The following is a 17856-nucleotide window of genomic DNA, read 5'->3' as shown; positions in this document are numbered from 1 at the left end:
GGCGTCATCGAAGGCGTGGGGCACCATGATGGTCTGCCGGCAGATGGTGCCGCTGCCGCGAACGGCGTAAGTCGGCCTGTCCCGCGCCAAATGCCGCAGGAAGTGGACAAGCAGCAGCGCGAGTCCCTCGTTGCCGCCAGAGCGCATCGCGAGCAGCTTTGCGTTTGTGTGTCACACACGTTCTTCTCCCCCCCATGACAGCATGTCCGGCGGCGGGGCCCCACCGCGGGGAAGGATGTAGTGATACACGAGCACCAAGTCGCCGGTGGAACTCTTGGCGAAGGGCTCGATCTGCTGTGTCGTGGCCTGCGCCTTCATCGCGCCGATTTCTCTCTGATCCTCTTCCAGGCCGCTTTCGGCGACTGAAGTGCTACTTGCTATAGATAATACAGCGGCGGCGACACGTTCAGCTCGCTCACCTGCCGGGTCAGCTCAGCACGGCTGAGCCCCAGTGGTGGCTCGCGCTGCAGCGGTGTCCAGAGGGACATGTACAGCTGCAGTGTGGGCTCGATGCTCTGCAGGGTCGCTGCTCGTGTTGTTTGCTGTCGGCGCCAACACGACCGGGGCTGACGTCGCCGCAACTTGCGGTGGTAGAACGCCGGTCGCACCCACCGAGGCGGCGGCGGCGGCGGCACTGGCCGTTCGTGCCATGGCTAGTGCAACGCCCGCTGCGCGGCGCCGATTGCACTGACGAGCGCGACTGGCACGAAGACCGTGACAGGCATGGCCGCAGTGTCGCCCTTCTCGCCGCCGTCGCTGCTGCTGCTGCTGCTGCTTCGGCTGTTCATGCTGCTGTCAGCGTTTGGCTGCTGAGCTGTTCGCGCCTGCTCACGGCGGGGCAGTACGGCTTGGGTGGCGGTGCTGCTGCGTGGCGCCGAGAGCCGTGCTTGCATCGACAGTGTCATGTCGTAGCGGCAGCGGAGACAGTGGCGGCGCCTGACAGCGACGGCATCGACACGCTCATGGCACCCTGGCAGCATCAGCCGCAGGTACACACAGAAGCCCCACTGACTGCCTCCCTTTCAGTACTTCTCTCTGTCCGTATGTCTGCGCGCTACGTTCAGCTGCGACAGTCGTGATGACGCTGCCGAGGAAGTCCCCGCGGAGACGTGCGAGGCGAGGAGAAGGGATGGGAGGGAGAGGGAGGGAGAATGAGGAGCCTAATGTCTGTCACCCCCCTCCCCCTCCGTCATTGTCTCGGGGTGTGTACGGATGTCTGGTGTATGACGAGCCTCTGCCCTTGCTAGCGCAAGAGGAGAGAGAGAGGGAGGGAGAGGGAGAGGGAGGGGGGGGGCTGAGAAGGTGATGGCTGAGTTGAGGGGTTCCCGTCCATTCTTTTCCCTTGTAAGGGGGCGATATACCACCAACACCCGCTTGGACGTCGCGCGGCAGAGAGGAAGGGGGGAGCGCGGGCTTTCGGTCTTTTTCAGCTCGCACGGAGCTGCTGATTTTCTTTTGGATGGCTGCTACGGGCGCGCAGGGCTGCAGCACTCTCCCGCCGTTCCGTGTGCTCATCACGTCTCTCCACCCGGTGGCTGACACGACGTGGGAAGGGAAGGGAAGGGGGGGAGGGCGAGAGGAGGCGACGTAAGGAAACAGACAAGGTCGCCACACCAGCTGATCTCCTCCCCCATCATATCAGACCCGAGGGAAAGTGAAAAGGCCACCGAACTTCGCGACTGGCGTGCGCGAATAACTGCGGCCGATAGAAGAAAGGTCCTGAAAGGCGAGAAGCGACAGCAGCAGACGCGTGCGTGGCGCCTCTCCCCCCTCCTCTCCCTCCCCCGGACGAGGCCAGCGCGTTTGCTCACTCGGTGGTGGTGAGGGAGAGGAGGTGGGGGGGGGGGGGGAGCAGGAGGCGACGCGAAGCGCGATGCGTCATCACTTGCCCTTCGCAGGTGCACCTATGCGGTTGTATTATGATCAGAGATATACGTTAGTCGCGAGCTTTTCGCCACGCACGCATGGATGAGCGTCTCTGCTTGTAGATCAGAGTCACACAGTGGGTTCCGGGTTGGGTCGGGGTGGGAGGGGGAGTGCCGCTTGGCTGTGCATCTGCAGAAGTAGCCTAGCCACGGTTGACCAAATGGGTGGTGGTGAAGCTGCAGGGAGGGGAGAGAGAGAGAGAGAGAGAGAGGGTGATTCGTACACGCACACACGCACAACGAAAGAGGCATCGCTCATCATCTCGATGGCCCCCCTCGCCTGTGTAGCGCCCCGGTGAGGCACTGCGGCCGTTCGGGGGTGTTGCCGCTGCTCAGGGAGGGGCGGCGGCGGGGGGGGAGGAGGTTGGTGCGTGATGCGCCTCTCAGCGCAGATGCGCGCTCGAGCCCATTTTCTTTCCTCTCACCTCATTACTGCGTTACTGTGATGACACAGAGCGGCGCGAGTGGCGACGAAGCGAAGCAAACAAGCGCTTCTGCATCTCGAGTGCGACCCACGCAGGTGCTGACTCGCGCGTAGCTGGAATGGGCGTGGAGCGGGGTGCCTGTGCACGTACTACATCGTGCTGAAGAGGTCTTCTGCATCCACTTGAGCGACAGGTTTTGGCTTCTGCTGCTGTGGTGAGGAGACGTCGCTAGCGACGCCACCGCTGCCGTTCGATGCCCTGGCCTCGCTGAGGGAGCTCGTCGGTGCGGCGCTCGACCTCATCTGCTGGCCCTGCACGAGCAGCAGCGCCTTCTGTGCCTCCAGTCGCTCTACGAAGTCGGCGTCCACCTTTTCGGCGCCGTAGGTGTCGCGCAGGCAGCGCAGCAGCGCGCTGATTTGCGCGCTTGTGAGCTCGTCACTGCGCTTCCAAAGCGCGGAGAGCACCGTGGCCATCGCACTGCGGAGAACAGTACCAGGCGTGGGTAGCGCGGAGGAGGGCGACGAGGAGGAGAGGTCGTCGGCGCACGTAACGGGCGGCGTTGCGGGGGCCTGCGCGCCCGTGTTACTGTGCGCGGTGGCGCTAGCACTGGCGGCGTTGGTGGTTGCGCTGAGGCCCGTTGAGGTGGTTAGCCAGCAGAGGCTCAAACACACGTCAACGAGCTGTGAGATGGGCAGAAGACTGCCACAGACGCGCCGTGTACACGCACGCCGCACGCACGCGAGCGCCACGGCGTCGTCGAGGAGGGCGGCACTGCTGAGACTGACAAGCAAGGACGCGAACCACGGACGAGGCACCACCTCCACGGACAGCTTCGTCGCCGGTGTCCACTGCGCACGCTGTTCCGCAATGCGCTGCTGCTCCGCCACAGGTAGCAGAGGCTGCTGCGTTGCGGTGACGGTGTCAGGCAAGAGGGCGTACATGAGGAGGAACGTGTTCCGGCAGGCATCGTAGGCAGCGTGCAATAGTTCTGCGTGCCGGTCCCCATGGCCCGAGGGTGCACTGGGGTCTTCGACTGCAGCTGCAGCTGCGGCTGCGTAATGCTCTAGGAGCGATGGCATCAAATGTAGCACATCTACCGGGTAGAGCTCGGTGTGGCAGTCCCGGAGAGCGAGAAGCATCCATGGGAGCAGTGAGCAAACAAGGTTGCCGTCCTCGTCTTCACCTTCCCCTACCCCGCCTACCGCCGTCGCCCCCTGCGCTTGTGCCGCGCCAGATGCACGGGCGTCGCTCCTGGCGAAGAGCACGGTTGTCACGACCGCCACTGCGCTCGGTGTCAGGGCGCGCAGTATGTGCTGGGCAGCCTGCACACGTCTGTGCACGTGCGCCTCCGCGGCTTCGGCACCATCGCTGGTCGTGGCAGCCGCGTCGGCCACTGCCGCCTCTGCTGTGCGCAGGCACGCCCAAAGCTGGTAGACGAGGACACCGAAAAGGGCCTTGTCCGTCACATCGAGCGCGGCAAACGCGTTGATGGCCGTGAGCGTCTCTCGCGCCGTCAGTCGCCTCGCCTCTTCCATTACGCGACCACGCAGGAGTTCCCATACATCCTTGAAGACACTCGCCTGCGCCTCACTGCGCTGGCGGTTCATGTACGCCTCCGCCACTACCGCAAACGACTCCAGAATCTCGCCAAGAGACGCCTGCTCCACCTGGCCAAGCAGTAGTCGACAAGCACGTGAGTAGTACTGCGGTAGGAAGACGTTGGCGCGCTGCAGGGACGTCACGACGTACGGGAGCGTTTCGAGAGACACGGCGCCAGCGACAGCCCCGCTTGCGCCGCCCTCCCCTGTCTGCCGCAGCGCCACGCCAATGCGGCGTGTAATGCACTCCTTCGCCAGCGCGCAGTTGCGCTGGTACCGCGGATTTGAAGAGAGTATGTTCAGCAGCACGGCACAGCCGACAGGGTCGATACGCCGCGCGACGTCCCGGGCAGTGAAGCGGGAAAACCAGTGCTGCACCGACACATCGTCGACTACGGACGAAGGGAGCTGGCGGACCACCGCCTCCATGCCCTTGACCAAGTACGACGGAGAGACAGCGGAGGCGACAGACGTGAGGTGGTTCACCACAGCAACCTGCGCGGTGTGAGGGAGCGTGTCGAGCGGGACGACGCACAGCCCCGCCATGAAGGCGGTGGGCTTGATGGAGCGGCCAAGTCGACGGAACACCTGCAGGGCGCGGTGGCGGTCATCAGGAGTGATGACGACCGTGGATAGCAATCGCTTGGCTGCCGTGCCAAGCGTGGCTGTGACAAGCGCCTCCGTTGGGTCAGCAGATGGATTGAGGGCGGCGGTGGCGGCCGTAAGAGCGTCGTTGCTGCGGGTGCTGTCGTCTGTTACCGCGGGGGCCGCGGTGGTTGCTGAGCCTTCATCGGCGTGTGCGCTTCTTACCTCCACAGGGACCATCAACTCCAGCCCCAGCAGCACCTGTGACGCCACTGCGGTGTCCGTCATCGCGGCTGGCGAGTACAGAAGACGCCGCAGCAGCACACGATGCAGTGGGTGATCAGGGATGAGAGAGTCGCGGTGCAGCAGCGCGTGCAACGTGCGCCGCGCATCGGTCAGAGGAAGCAACTGCTCTAGCACCTCCTCCTCTGACCGCGACGGGGCGGCGGCGGCGGCAAGGGAGGCGGCAGCGCGGGTCAGTGCGGCTAGGACAGCGCTGGCGAGCGCCTCGTACGTCTCGGCCCAGTGCGGACTGTTCACACGCGTCAGTAGACACAGCAGCGCAAGCAGCTGCGTCGAGGCCAGTGCCGCCGTGTTGCTGGTGTCGGCACAGCTTTGTGCATGACTGCACAATCGGCACACCTGTGCGCACGCCACGTCCACCAAGGGGTAGTAGTCCCCTTCCGTCACTTCCAGCAGTCGCCTCCGTTGCTGAGTGGCGCTCAGTCCACCGTGACTGCCGTCAGGGCTGATGTGGCGCGCTCGTCGCCGCTGCGTGCGGTTCGACGCTGACGGAGCGCTTGACACAGCCCGCAGTAAAGCAGCGCACTCCACGAATAAGGCGGCTGCGGCATCGCCCTGGCATTGACGATCCGCAAAGTGAATTATCCAAAGCGTCGTCAGGTGCGTGACGGCGTGCCCCGAGACGGCGTAGTGACGCAGAGCTGCTGTCAAGTCCAGCAGCGCGTCCGCGCCAGGGGGCACCTCGGCAGCTTCCCCAGTCGCCTCGTCGGCCGCGCTCTGCATGGCCCGCTCTGCCGCGCACGCTAACACTCGGGTGACCTCCGGCAGCAACGCAAGATGGAAGAACCGGTGGAGTTGGTGATGACCGGGTGTCGCAGCGCGGCCCAGTAGGCGCGCCATGGTCACGGCCGCGGCTCCAGTGAAACCGGCAACCGGTGGGGCCGCGTCTCGCCCGTCGCCGTCGGGCAGTCGAAGGACACGCTGTCGCAGCGCCGCGATCGAGTTGCCGTGACTTGTCGCGTGATCGGACGCACTCCTCCGCAGTGCCTCGATACGGTCGGCGACGATTGGGCCGAGGATGTCGTCGGCGAGTGCACCGCAGTGGTACATGCGCGTGAGCACGAGCGCGAGGGCGGGTGGCGGCAGCAGTGATGCAATCCGCCGTGTGTGCAGGGAAAGGGCGCGGCGGAGCGACACGTACGTGGATTTCTTCACTGAATTCGCGGAGACGGCGAGGGTCTTGGACGCAGCCGTTGATGACGTAAGAGCATCCGTGCCATTCCGCAGCTCAGTCGTGGCGTCCTCGACGTCTCCGAGTACTGAGGTCTCTGCTTCGCCTGCGCACTCGTGCGCGCCTCCGTCCATCTCTTCGAGCTTCGGCTGTAGCGGCGGTGGTGATGCTTCTCCTTTGTGAACGCATCGGTGCACGTACGGCATCACCTGTACCCAGAGCGCCACCACCACCGCCGGCGGCAGCGCCGATACGTGCCGGCGACCATCCGTACGTGCGGCCGCTGCCATGTGCTGCAGATGGGCTGCCAAGCACTCCAGCGCCGTTGCCAGCTCTGCGTTGGTGGCTGCCACGACTTCTCCGGCAGCGCCAGGAGCCGACGGCGTGGCGGCAGTCTGCGCGAGGTGGAAGAGAAGTGGAAGCGCTCGATTTTGCAGCTCTTCAAAGTTGGCGCGCACGTTGTCAGCACCAGCAGCTGGTGTTGCAGAGCGCGGCGGCACGTGAGACAAAGAAGAGGCCTCGAGTGCCTCCAGCACCGTCGCACACTCGAGCAGCGCGACCGCCTCGGCCGCTGTGTGAGGAATGCGCAGAAGCCCTTCTTGGTTGGTCTCCAGCGCTCCTTGTGTATCGTGCTGCTGCTGGTGAGGGGACGGCAGCAACAACGAGGAGGTTGCCTGACGCGGATGCGTTCGAGCCTGAGGCGTCTGCTTCGACTCGTGCTGCGAGTGTACGCGTACGGCACCGTCCGCTGCACTGGCCTCTGTACGACCGTCACTGGTGGAGACGTGGGGTGCGCTGTGGCGGTGGCGACGAGTGGCTTTGCTTCTTGTGTGGCTATGGTGCCGGCGACTGTCCCGATGGTGCCTCGGCGAAGACGGCGTGGGTGAACGGCCCACGACAGGGACCACCACTGACAAACTATTGCCGAGGTCAATCACCTGGTGGTGCCGTGGTTGCTTTGAGCGCCAGGATGCTGACACACTCCCTGCCGCTGACGGAGTTGCTGTTGGCGTACTGACCTGGGTCGACGTTGTGGCGGTAGTTGCGTAGCACCGCCGGCCTCCCGGTTGCAGCGAGGCCGTGGAAACTCCAGCGCCTTGGAGATCAAAGATGGTGGTGCTCGACAGTGCGTGGCGCCGCGCGCTCGTTCGCAATGCTGTCGCTGATGGCCCTGCCTCCGCGGAACCAGTTGCATGAGCTGAGCGTGAAGAGGACAAACCTATCAGCGGCGACGCCACAAGGAGCAGCGGAGCGACTGGCATGACCGTCGACCATGATGCCGCACGCCAGGGTCGATGCTGTAGCTGCGCGAGGGGAATTCGCGTGGCAGTAGCAGTCCTCGAGGGCTGCATGGTATTGCTTATTGACGAGGGAGGGGGCAATTGCCGGTGAGCGTAGCGGCTGTATGCGTGGGCGTAGTTGCAGGGTAGGAGAGGGTGCGGCAGAGGGAGGCAATACGTGAAGAGGCGGAGGGGTGGGTGGGCAGGGGAGGGCATGTCTCAGTGACCCCTGCAGACATGTCGCCCCCCGTCTCGACCCACCTGAAGGCGCGGTGGGCGTATACGCCCATCGACCTGCACGCTGGTGGGATTACATCGCAGCGGCTGCGTAAAGGGAGAGGTCGTCTCGGCAGACTCCGCATCTGCAGGTGCGTGCTCGTGTGTATGGGGCGGGCGGGGGGGGGGCGAGGGTGGCCACAGGAGGAGGAGGAGGAGGAATGGGGGGGGGCCTGTGAGCATCCAGGCGGAAGAGCACAGTCCACGTAGAGAGAGCGCGCGCGCGCGCGAGCGTGCGAGAAAGTGAGGTGGGCTTAGGTGGGTCCCGCTTCACCCGCTCTTGAGTGTCGGCAGAGAGGGAGAAGGGGACCGGCGACAAGTCATCCACACTCGGCTCTTCTGCTCGCCCGTTGCACAACCGCGCCGCCGTGCTCTTAGGCCTGCTCAGAGACGCTCCGCCACTGCACCAGTGCAGACACGCGTGCGTCGTCGGCTGTGCCAAAGCACTCCACCGTGGCCATCTGCACACCAGCCCTCCAGCCCTTCACAAACTCCTCGTGACCGGCGGCACAGAGCATGCTGGCGAGGCTGTCGCTGCTGCTGCTGTTCCCGTGCACGACTGCTCTTGCCTCCTTGATGGCGCTCGGCAGTGGCACCTCCACCAGCCTTGACGCCGACTGCAAGACCAGCAAAACAGAGCCCCTGTGCAGCACCGCGGCTGCGGCGGCATCTGTTGTGAGGAGTTCGATGAGTTCCCTGCGGAACACGGCGGCGCTGACGGCGCTCGCGTCGACCGCGACGACAGGGCGCGGCCCGCAGACGAGGCAGCGACCCGCCACGTCGCCGCTGCCGTGCATCGGGGCGCCGCAGCACCTCTCGATGCTCGTGTAAACACCTGCCTCGGTGGCACCGTTGTAGAACGCGAAGTTATTCAGCTCCGGTGCACACCCGGTCAGCCACTTCATGAGCTCCGTCACGGCCTGCCCCGCCACATACGCGTTGGTAAAGCCGACAGCCGGCACAACGTTCTTGATTACGCCGAGCGTGAACATGTCATCAATCGGAGCGCCGCCAATGCCGAACGCCGCCTGACGTGCTCGTGCTCGCTCCGCAACCCAGTGCACGTGCTCGGCGTTGTCGGGGTCGAGTGGCTCATCTCCGTCCCCCTCCTCCTCGTGCTCTCCTGCGGCAGCGACGGCGCCGTCCCCGCCTTGGCTGCTACGCCGGCAACCGTGGCGGTGATGTTCTGGCCACTCTTTCACTTGCACGTAGAGCACGCAGTGCTCCGGTACGCGAGGCACCGAGACTAGGGTGCACAGCGGCACCGTTGTCCGTGTCACGCCGCTGTTGTAGAGGTACATCTCACACTCGATGCAGGGGGTGCGGTTGTGCGCCATGTGAACGACGCGGCAGTGCCCTTCGAAGCCCTCCGTGCCGGCGTCAATGATCAGCTTGGCGTCCTCAATCACGTAGTCCCCGACGCGCTGCACGGAGGCCGGCGGTGGTGCTGGGGAGGCCCCGGGCACATCACACGGCACTGCTGTCAAGCGTGCTGCAGGTGGCGACGCGGACGCAGGGGCGGGAGTAATAACGCGCGTGGCGATCGCAGCAACTTTTCGGTTCATCCAGCGCCGAGCCTGAATCGAGTCCACGGCGAGCAGTACCGCGTCAAAGTCGCGGTAGAAGTCGTCCGGCTGATCCTCTAGGCGCCCTACGATTGCTGTGACGGAGACGCCAGGGCATCGCGCCTGCACCGCCGCCGCCGCCGCGGTGCTCTTCGCTTTGCCGATGTCGCTGCGCGTGAAGAGAAACTGCCGATTCAAGTTGGACAGCTCAACGAAGTCCATGTCAAGCACGGTGAGGTGCGCGAAGCCGCTGAGGGCGAGAAGGTGTAGCAGCTCGCAGCCGATACCGCCGGCGCCGACCACCAGCGGCTTGACAAACGACCAATCCTTCAGCTGAGGATCGAAGCCAGCAATCGCGAACTGGGTGGATGGGCTGATGAGGGCTGCCAGCGCGTCGCTTGCCTGTGTGAAGGCCAGCCGGGACGGCGCTCGCGACGACATTTTGCTGGCGGACGTGGTCGCTTTCCTCCCCTTTCCCTCGTTGACGCTGCTGTTCGGCTTCTCGCTCAGGAAACGAGGCAGCGGCAAATGTGAGAGCCGCGCTGAGTCGCTTCGGAGGCGGCAAAAAAAAAAACTCTGAATTACCGAGGGAGAGAAGGAGAGAGGGGGTGGGGGGGTGGGGGAAGGGGGGGGACGCGAGTGATTCGGGAAAGTCAGGAGGAAGTTCGCCACGTTGAACACCGTCTTGATCACCAGCCAGCGGCCCACAACGAAGAAGAAGAAGAGGGTGGGCGTGGTGGTGGCCGTTGAAGTCGCTCTGCACCGACCTGTCGGCTCCTGGCCTCAGTGCAACTCAGTCTCGCTCGCTCTTTCCTCCCCTCCTTGTCTCTCGCGCGCTCTCCTCCCTCCGCGTCGAGCTCGCCTCTCCCACCGTGCACGCAGACCAGGAGCCGACGCACGATGAGGGAGAATGCGACTATGAGCAAGAAAAACAGCGCGACGAGCGTCGATGTGTGATGGCGGGTAAAGCAAGGATGAAGCCCACTGCACGTCAGAGCGCAACACCGTCCCGCCGTTCGGTCGCCAGGGAGGTGAGAGACGAGGTGGGGTGTGAGGCGAGGAGAGAGAGTCAGCCTTGTCACCACCCCCAGTGGGCTCCCGTAGCGGTGAATAATGCGATAAGTGGGGGGGGAAGGGCCCGTGTGCGCAGTCGTGCCGCGTACATCGAGCCATATTACTCCAGGTGGTGTTTAAGGACGACCTCAGTAATTCTCTTTACTCGGGCGGGTGCTCACGAGAGTGCTGGGCCCTCGCCCACCCCCCTTCTCTCTCTCTATCCTTCCGGCATTCCGGTCTCACCTGGTGGAGAGAGGTGCACGGGCACTGGATGGATCGGGCCGACTTCAATGCGAGAGCAGTAGGTTGAAAGTGGATCTGAGGGGTGGGTGGGGGCTCCGAGTGGACAACGTGGGGAAGGGGAAAGGAGCACACCCACGCACCCCCCCGCCCCCAAGCAGCTGGGGCAAGCGGAGCCGCCTTGAGCGCTGGTGCCCGGCACACACACACACACACACACACGCCCTGGTGCGTCTCGTTGACGCCCTGTCCCACCGTCTGCGGGGTGGGGGAGATGGCGCTGAGCAAACGAGAAGAAGAGCGCTCTTTCCCTCCCCTCTCTTCCTCGTCCAGACGGCAGCAGGGGCTCACTTGGCCGGCCGAGGAAGTGCGCGTGTGTGTGGAGGGGGGGGGGAAGGGGAAGGAGGAGGAGGAGACCGAGGGCGGTTGACGGACGCCTGAAATTCATCATCCAGGCCGAGTCTTCACTGCAAAGAATGTGCCGCTGATTACAATTTTTGCGCGACGGAGATGAACTCCCGCCGCACGCCGCCGCACGAAAAAAAAAAAAAAGCGGAAAAGAGAAGGCAGCAACAGTGCGTGAGGGTGTGAGCGACTGAGCAAAGCTGGAGGATGGGCGTGTCTCCGTACACCCCCCATCGACAGCCCTCTTTCCTCTCCCAAAGGAGAGGAGGAGGGGGAGGGAGGGGCTAGAAACCACGCCGATAAGCCCTACTCCGCCACCCCACCAGTCGCCCTGGTGCATGATCTCGCGCTGGTGCTGAGCAATGACGCAGGTCAGGCAGAGGGATACGGCCAGGAGGTCCAGCAGCGACTCCGTCGAGCAGACACGGTAGCTGCCGCTGTCGTGCTCGTCGGAGTCGACACGTCCGTCCACCGAGTGCAAGCCGTAGCGCTGACGGATGGCGCTGCGCATGAGGTAGGTGTGGAGGTACAGAGAGCTTGGCAGGCACGAGGAGAGTGCGCTGAGCCCCGCATCGACGCAGAGCAGCCCACAGCAGGCGGGGAAGTAAACGCCCGCCGTGTCGTTCATCAGGAAGTTGTGGTGCGCACTGGCCACGCAGTACGTGCACAGGCATGCGTCGAGGCACACGGCCCAGCTCTCATGGCAGTCGAAGAGGCCACTCCGGAAGTCGCGCCGCGGTGGCTGATGGCGGAGCTCACCTTCTTCGCCATTCTCATTTTGCTTGAACGCCGTGATAACGTCAGCAACGAGGAGGACGTCAGGGATGGATGTTGCAGAGAGGGCCGCTGCTCTTGCCCTTGTCATAGCTGAGGCCCGCTGTGGTTGGCAGGCGTGCACACCTGCACGCTGTGGAGGTGGACTGTCTTACTCATAGGTGGTGGTGGTGGTGGTTTGTGCGGCTGCTGAAGATAATTGTGAGGGGGGTGGAGGGTGGGGTGTCTGGCCCCGCATTCGTGAGTACAAGTGGAGGCGTGCGACGGTGGGGAAGGGGGGAGGGGCGAAGTGCAGGCGACTCATCACAGGCACACACGTGCCAGTGAAAGGGGAGCGCGCGGGGTGGAGGTGTCCCGGTGGGGAGCAAGCACCTTCGAGGCGAGCGCGATGCGAGGCTGATAGTAGGAAGGAGTGAGGAGAAGGTGGGGCGGGGGCTTGGCTGCTTTATCCCGCCACCACACCACTTCCGCTCCCTCCCTTTTCCCCCAAAGCGCAGGGCGATACACCCTCAGGGCGTGCTTCGCCTGTGTGAGTATTGCAAGCGAGGGACGCGTGCGTGCGTGCGCGGGTCAAAAGGGGGTGGGGGCTGGTTGACAGCCACCGCCTCACAGTGAGACCCGCTTACTCTCTCTCTCTCTCTCTCTGGATCAGCGTAGATGAATGGGGGCGTCACTTGAAGTGAGGCTGAGGGCCGGACGCACGACGGCGAAGCACACGAAGCGAGCAAGCGAGCCAGCCAGCAAGCAAGCGAGTAAGCAATAGAAACGAAGGAAAGGACAAGGGATCAGCATCACAGCATCTACTGGGGGGAGAAAACCCCCATTCCCCTCCCCTCCGCTCCCCCTAAAAGGAATGAGAGAGAGGGGAGAGGGGGGAGAGGGGGGAGCGGAAGAGGAGCGGAAGAGGAGAGAGATGGTAAAGGGGGCCTGAAGCGAGCCACCGGAGTGAAAAAATGAAGAGGAGAGAGGAAGGCTACATCGTCAACGCCGCAGTCCTTGTCGTGTTCCTCTGCGCGTGCGTGCGTGCGTGTGGGTGGGTGTGTTGGCTGTGTGGGGTTGATGGGCTTCTCTCCCCACTTCCTCCTCGCCACATGCGCAGAGAGCCCGCCAAAGTGGAACACAGCTCCACCCGAGAGAGAGAGAGGGCTAGAGGGGCGCACCGGGCGAGGGATGGGGCGCAGCGAGGGCGTGCGCGTTTCCGTACACGAGTGCAGGCCGAAGACCATGCATGCGCAGGACTACGCTGCTGCCACCCGCCAGCTCGATCCTCGTCCTTTCCGACACGCCCCTCTCCTCTCCCCTCTTCAGCTGCATGGTGCTTCGACTAGACCGTATGCACTGTCGCCGGGGCCTGCAGCGAGCTGCGGTTGCTGAAGACACCACCACACCAGTCGCCCTGGTGCATGATCTCGCGCTGGTGCTGAGCAATGACGCAGGTCAGGCAGAAGGATACGGCCAGGAGGTCCAGCAGCGACTCCGTCGAGCAGACACGGTAGCTGCCGCTGTCGTGCTCGTCGGAGTCGACACGTCCGTCCACCGAGTGCAAGCCGTAGCGCTGACGGATGGCGCTGCGCATGAGGTAGGTGTGGAGGTACAGAGAGCTTGGCAGGCACGAGGAGAGTGCGCTGAGCCCCGCATCGACGCAGAGCAGCCCACAGCAGGCGGGGAAGTAAACGCCCGCCGTGTCGTTCATCAGGAAGTTGTGGTGCGCACTGGCCACGCAGTACGTGCACAGGCATGCGTCGAGGCACACGGCCCAGCTCTCATGGCAGTCGAAGAGGCCACTCCGGAAGTCGCGCCGCGGTGGCTGATGGCAGTGCTGTGCGTGGGGCGGCACGCACTCCGTGCTGCTGGCGTTGTCATCTCTGTCGGTGTTCACCTCCTTCGCCTCTGCCTTGCATGGCGCTGCAATACCCTCGACGACGAGAGCAGCTTCGGGGTAGCTGGCATCGCCGACGTCGTCGCCGAAGCGCAGCACCATGGCAGGTAGGGGGGCCTGCGAGTCTTTGGCGAGGTCGGACTTGCTCATAGGTGGCGGTGGTGTAGTTGGGGGTGGGGTGGATTCAGGCGCTTTCTGAATCGTTCAATCGACTTTATCGGCTACGGAGTGAAGGAGGAGGAGGAGAAGGGGGATGCCGTGCGGGTAAAGGAGGTGAGCGAATAAGCACACAAAAAACTGCGGGAGCTGGCGCGAGCTGGACAGCGCATGTGTGGTGTGCATACGACAGCCACGCCACGGGGACCCCCCCCCCCCCATGATGGGTGCAGCAGAGGCGTCGCAGCACCAGCAGAGCGAGAGAGGAGGAGGAGGAGGAGGCAGAGGGAGTAGAGGCACGTTTGATTGACCCATCAGCGCACAACCACAAGCGCATCCGGCCCACATTTTGTTGCTCGCGTAACGGGCACAATGGGGGAAAGAAGGGTGGATGAGGGCCGAGTCGTTACTCTCATGCTGCAGACTCGCAAGACGTCGATGCCGAGGACCCATGTACGCTTACACAAGCTCCACCCACACACACACACACACACACACACACAGGGGGGGGGGTAGATGGTTTCTCAAGGAGCGCGCGCGTGCGCAACGTAGAGGAGCTTTTTCAGCTCTTTCCTCTGAACGCGTCCACTCACTGCCGTTACAACCAACACGCGGTCCAACTCCCCTACTCCACTCGACCAGGCTCTTCTCGGTGGTTCGCTTCACGGACGGAGCTCGTTACGCGTCAGGGCGACCCACGTGCGGCCGCGAGGGTTGTTGGTGTTGAGGTGCCCCTCCGAAGAGGGACACGGATACGCGCAGCAGGGATGGTACGCGGTCCGTCGCCGCTACCGTTGCGACAGGTGCGCTCACGTGGTTCACCTTCGTATCACGTAGCCCCTCATCAATCGAGAACGACGGCGTATGTGGGGCGCGATCCTGGTCAGGTGCAGGACGCACCATCGCTAAGACTGTGAGCGACGCCCTCTCTGCCGACGTCTTCAGTGGCTGCTGCTGCTGCGCGCTGTGCTGACATGCGGGAGTACCGAGAGCGGGGTCGGGTAGACAGAGAGGCTCCAGCTGTGCCAGACGGCTTTGCCGCCGCCGCTGATCGGCGACGCTGTCGATGGCTGTCCCCCCAGCGCCCTTTGCTGCTGTCGGCGTTGATGTTGCTGACCTGACAGTCGCCGACAGCTTCGGCGGCGACAACGGCGAGGAGGTATCGTGGCCATTGCCGCCGTTGTCGCTGTGGACACTGCCAAGGCTGGTGATGCTCGACCGTGTCTTGGGCTGCGAATGGTGCTGCTGCCGTTCTGCGGCTGCGGCACCGGAGCCCCTCCGCAACGCCGGAAGCAGCACTTCGGTGGAGATGGACGGCGGCTCGAGCTGCGTCGGAGCGGCATGGATGGCAGCAGCTGTCATGAGGGAAATAGCTGAGGCTGCTGTGGTTGCTCTGGGTTGGCTCCCCCATTTTCCTGGTACGAGCACCAGTTGCGCAGTGCACCCGTCCGCACCCCTTGCTGCTGCTGTGCGCGTCGGCATCATAATCGGAGCTGCTTTCCTCGCGGCCGAGGGCCCCCATTGCTGGTGCATGCTGCCCCCCTTGCACAGCTTCGTGCCGACACTGCCGCTCTGCCAGCATCGCGCTGTACAGGTGGTGCTGCCATTAACGCCCACGGGGTGTTTCATCTGCTGCTGTGCGACGAAGTACCTGTACGCGTCCTGCGCCATCTCACTACCCTTGTAGCTTCCGTAGAAGGCCTCGGTGAGCTGGTGGTGCGACAGCTGTGGGGCGGCGTCCTTCTCAGCCACCCCTGCAGTCCGGCTGCTTGCCGTCACCATCATGCGTCCGCTGGGGCCACTCGACGTGGAGGAAAGGCCACGCACCCAGTAGTCGCGGCTCACAGGCCGCCCAGCCATGTCCGACAAAGCGGATATCGCTGGCGACTGCCGTGATGGTGTGTCTGGATCGTGCGCAGCAACACCACACTCATTCTCACGGGACGCCGGAATTCGCGGTGGGGCTGGAGATGACTCCCGCGTGCCTCGATTCCATAGAATGGACTGCGAGGCAGCCGTGGACAACGACGGCGACGGGTCTGTAAAGACGGGGGTCTCTGCCATGTAGAGACCACCGGCGCTGCGGCTGTGGTGCCGCGAGAGCCCTGTCGCCATTGCGCAGTGAGGGCCAACGCCGTTGCCACCTTTGCTGTCCCCGCCATCCGCAGCAATCAGGAGATCGGGGGTGGTGTGGCCAAAGGCTGCCATGTCTCGGCTCGTGCTGGGTGGCGTCCGGGGTCCCCACTTCGGGCTGCTGCGGAGCGCTGTCATCAACGCTGGGCCACTGGCATCGCTGCTGCTGCTGCTGCCAGCGATGGCGCTTCCAACCGTGGCCCTTGTCGGGAGCGAGTAGCGCCGACACGGCTGCTGCGGTGCGGCGCTGCCATTTCGCCTGTCGCTCTCCAGCATACGCTCCGCCGTCGACACCATCGCCGCCGCGAGAGCCTCGTCGAACGCCATGTTGGGCCGCCCGGTGGCAGCGGCCCTCTCTCGGCAGCCAGGGGTGCATCTCCCCCACGAACTGCGCGCGCCGCTCTGTTCCGTCGCGGTCATCGCCGACGTCAGCGCCGGGGACGGAGAACGAGACGGCCGTCGCAGGGTGTCTGTGCGGCCCGACGGCGGGAAAACAGCCACGGCAAGGTCGTACGAGTCCAGCGTGTGAGGCAGAAAGCCACCGTAGTACGAGATGTGCCGCGACGGAGGAGGTGAGGGCAGTGGGCACAAAGCCATCGCCGATGGCTTCGACACCGCTAGCAATGCCGATGTCGTTGCCTGCGGCAGCGAGGATGGCGACGAACTCAGCGACGCCAGTGCACTGTTCGCCCCGTGTGAGAGGACGTTGTCTGGCGCCGATGGCGGCCGTCGCCTGCCGTGCTGCTGGGGAAAGCCAGGCGCTTGCCTGCGTTGACGGTTAGCGTTATTCATGTCGTCGCAGCTGCTACTGTTGCCATCGCCATGCACGGCTCTATCGACGGATAGGGAGGATCGATGGCTACTGGATTTTGACGACTTGCTCAGCAGTGGTCGCGCCGATGCCGCTGCTGCCACAGGGGCAGCGGCACCAGCAGCAACGCCAAATCGATTTTTCCGCCGCTCCGCGAGTAACTGGCGAACCTGGGCAAGTGCTGTGCGGGCATCACTCGCATCGCTGTCAACGCCGTTGAAAGAGACAGGGGACGATGACGGCATTGCCGATGGATCATTGGACATTTCTTTCCCCTTCCCCCGCACAGCTACGCACAAACACGCACAGGCAGACAGCGACGAAGCAACACACAAGCGCGGATGCCGGAGAGAGAGGGGACAGGCTCGTCGTCAACGACAGCCAAGGACGACGGCGCGCACAGAAGGAACGGACGACAGACGAGTCGAGCGACGTTAAGAGCCAGAGAGAGAGAGACGGGAGAGAAGACCTCTCTCTCTCTCTCCCCCTCGCTTCCACGAAACGCTTGTTTGGCGATGAAGCTGCGAGCGTGGGTGTCGCTGTGTGCTCTGGTGAGTCTGCGTTAGGAGAGGCAATCGCGGTGCGCCTCGGACGACTCTACCGGGGTATTCACCGAGAAGAAGGTAGCGTGTGATTGAGGGGGGGGGGCAAGAGAGGAAGAGGGAGATGCAGCAGCGAAGGAAAAGGAGGAGGGAGGGGGGGAGAGGGGGGAGGGAGTGTTTGTATCCGTGCGCGCTGATGACTGCGCCTCTACACACCCGAGCCAGGCAGGGATAGGCAGCCGCAGTGATGCTGCTGCGGCTGCTGATGGCTGAGGCGTGGTGGAGGCAAATTAAGCAAACAACGAAGAGGGAGCAGCGAAAGTGGCGAGAGGACAGGCTAAGCCATCACAGGAGAGAGACCTGACTGGAGCCCAAGAAGAGATGGCGGGTGGGTGGGTGGGTGGGAGAAGAGGGGGGGAGGGAGGCAGGAGGCAGCGGAGATGGTTGTCACTGCTGGTAGGGATAGCAGTGATCACGATGACGGCTGTGCCTCGGATATGTGTGTATGCATGTGAGTGTGTGTGTGTGTGTGTGCCGGCGTGTACGTGTCTCTCGCCCTCTCTCGCTCAGCACGCGTGCGGGTGGTGTTGATGTGTGTTCAGACGGCTTGTGGCACAGCAAACGATTCCGCACGCCCCCTTGGGAGAGGGGGAGGGGAGGAGGAAAGAGGGGTGGGGAGAGCGATCGGTGACGAGGGTGAATGACGGGTGGCAAGAGAGAGAGAGAGGGAGG

The 17856-nt window shown here is 64.0% G+C and overlaps 5 protein-coding genes across 5 annotated transcripts; all 5 read right to left on the bottom strand.

The window, feature by feature from the left end:
- Positions 1-2499: 2499 nt before the first annotated feature.
- LBRM_01_0700 (conserved hypothetical protein) lies at positions 2500-7269 on the bottom strand (the record flags this gene model as incomplete). The annotated part of the gene is made up of 1 exon (XM_001561460.2): positions 2500-7269. The coding sequence occupies one exon, from the start codon at positions 7267-7269 to the stop codon at positions 2500-2502; it is 4770 nt and encodes a 1589-aa protein (XP_001561510.2).
- Positions 7270-7937: 668 nt separating this feature from the next.
- LBRM_01_0690 (putative ubiquitin activating enzyme) lies at positions 7938-9569 on the bottom strand (the record flags this gene model as incomplete). The annotated part of the gene is made up of 1 exon (XM_001561459.1): positions 7938-9569. One exon carries the CDS (start codon positions 9567-9569, stop codon positions 7938-7940), a length of 1632 nt encoding a protein of 543 aa, XP_001561509.1.
- Positions 9570-10401: 832 nt separating this feature from the next.
- On the bottom strand, positions 10402-11694 carry LBRM_01_0680 (hypothetical protein, unknown function; the record flags this gene model as incomplete). Its single annotated transcript, XM_001561458.1, has 1 exon — positions 10402-11694. One exon carries the CDS (start codon positions 11692-11694, stop codon positions 10402-10404), a length of 1293 nt encoding a protein of 430 aa, XP_001561508.1.
- A 1233-nt stretch (positions 11695-12927) lies between these two features.
- LBRM_01_0670 (hypothetical protein, unknown function) lies at positions 12928-13632 on the bottom strand (the record flags this gene model as incomplete). The annotated part of the gene is made up of 1 exon (XM_001561457.1): positions 12928-13632. One exon carries the CDS (start codon positions 13630-13632, stop codon positions 12928-12930), a length of 705 nt encoding a protein of 234 aa, XP_001561507.1.
- A 684-nt stretch (positions 13633-14316) lies between these two features.
- LBRM_01_0660 (hypothetical protein, unknown function) lies at positions 14317-16848 on the bottom strand (the record flags this gene model as incomplete). The annotated part of the gene is made up of 1 exon (XM_001561456.2): positions 14317-16848. One exon carries the CDS (start codon positions 16846-16848, stop codon positions 14317-14319), a length of 2532 nt encoding a protein of 843 aa, XP_001561506.2.
- Positions 16849-17856: the final 1008 nt, after the last annotated feature.

Source organism: Leishmania braziliensis, chromosome 1 (assembly GCF_000002845.2).
Source record: "Leishmania braziliensis MHOM/BR/75/M2904 complete genome, chromosome 1".
In the NCBI taxonomy this organism is placed as follows: Eukaryota; Euglenozoa; class Kinetoplastea; order Trypanosomatida; family Trypanosomatidae; genus Leishmania; species Leishmania braziliensis.
Note: the sequence above shows the minus strand (reverse complement) of the source record. Positions and strands in the feature narration are given on the sequence as shown.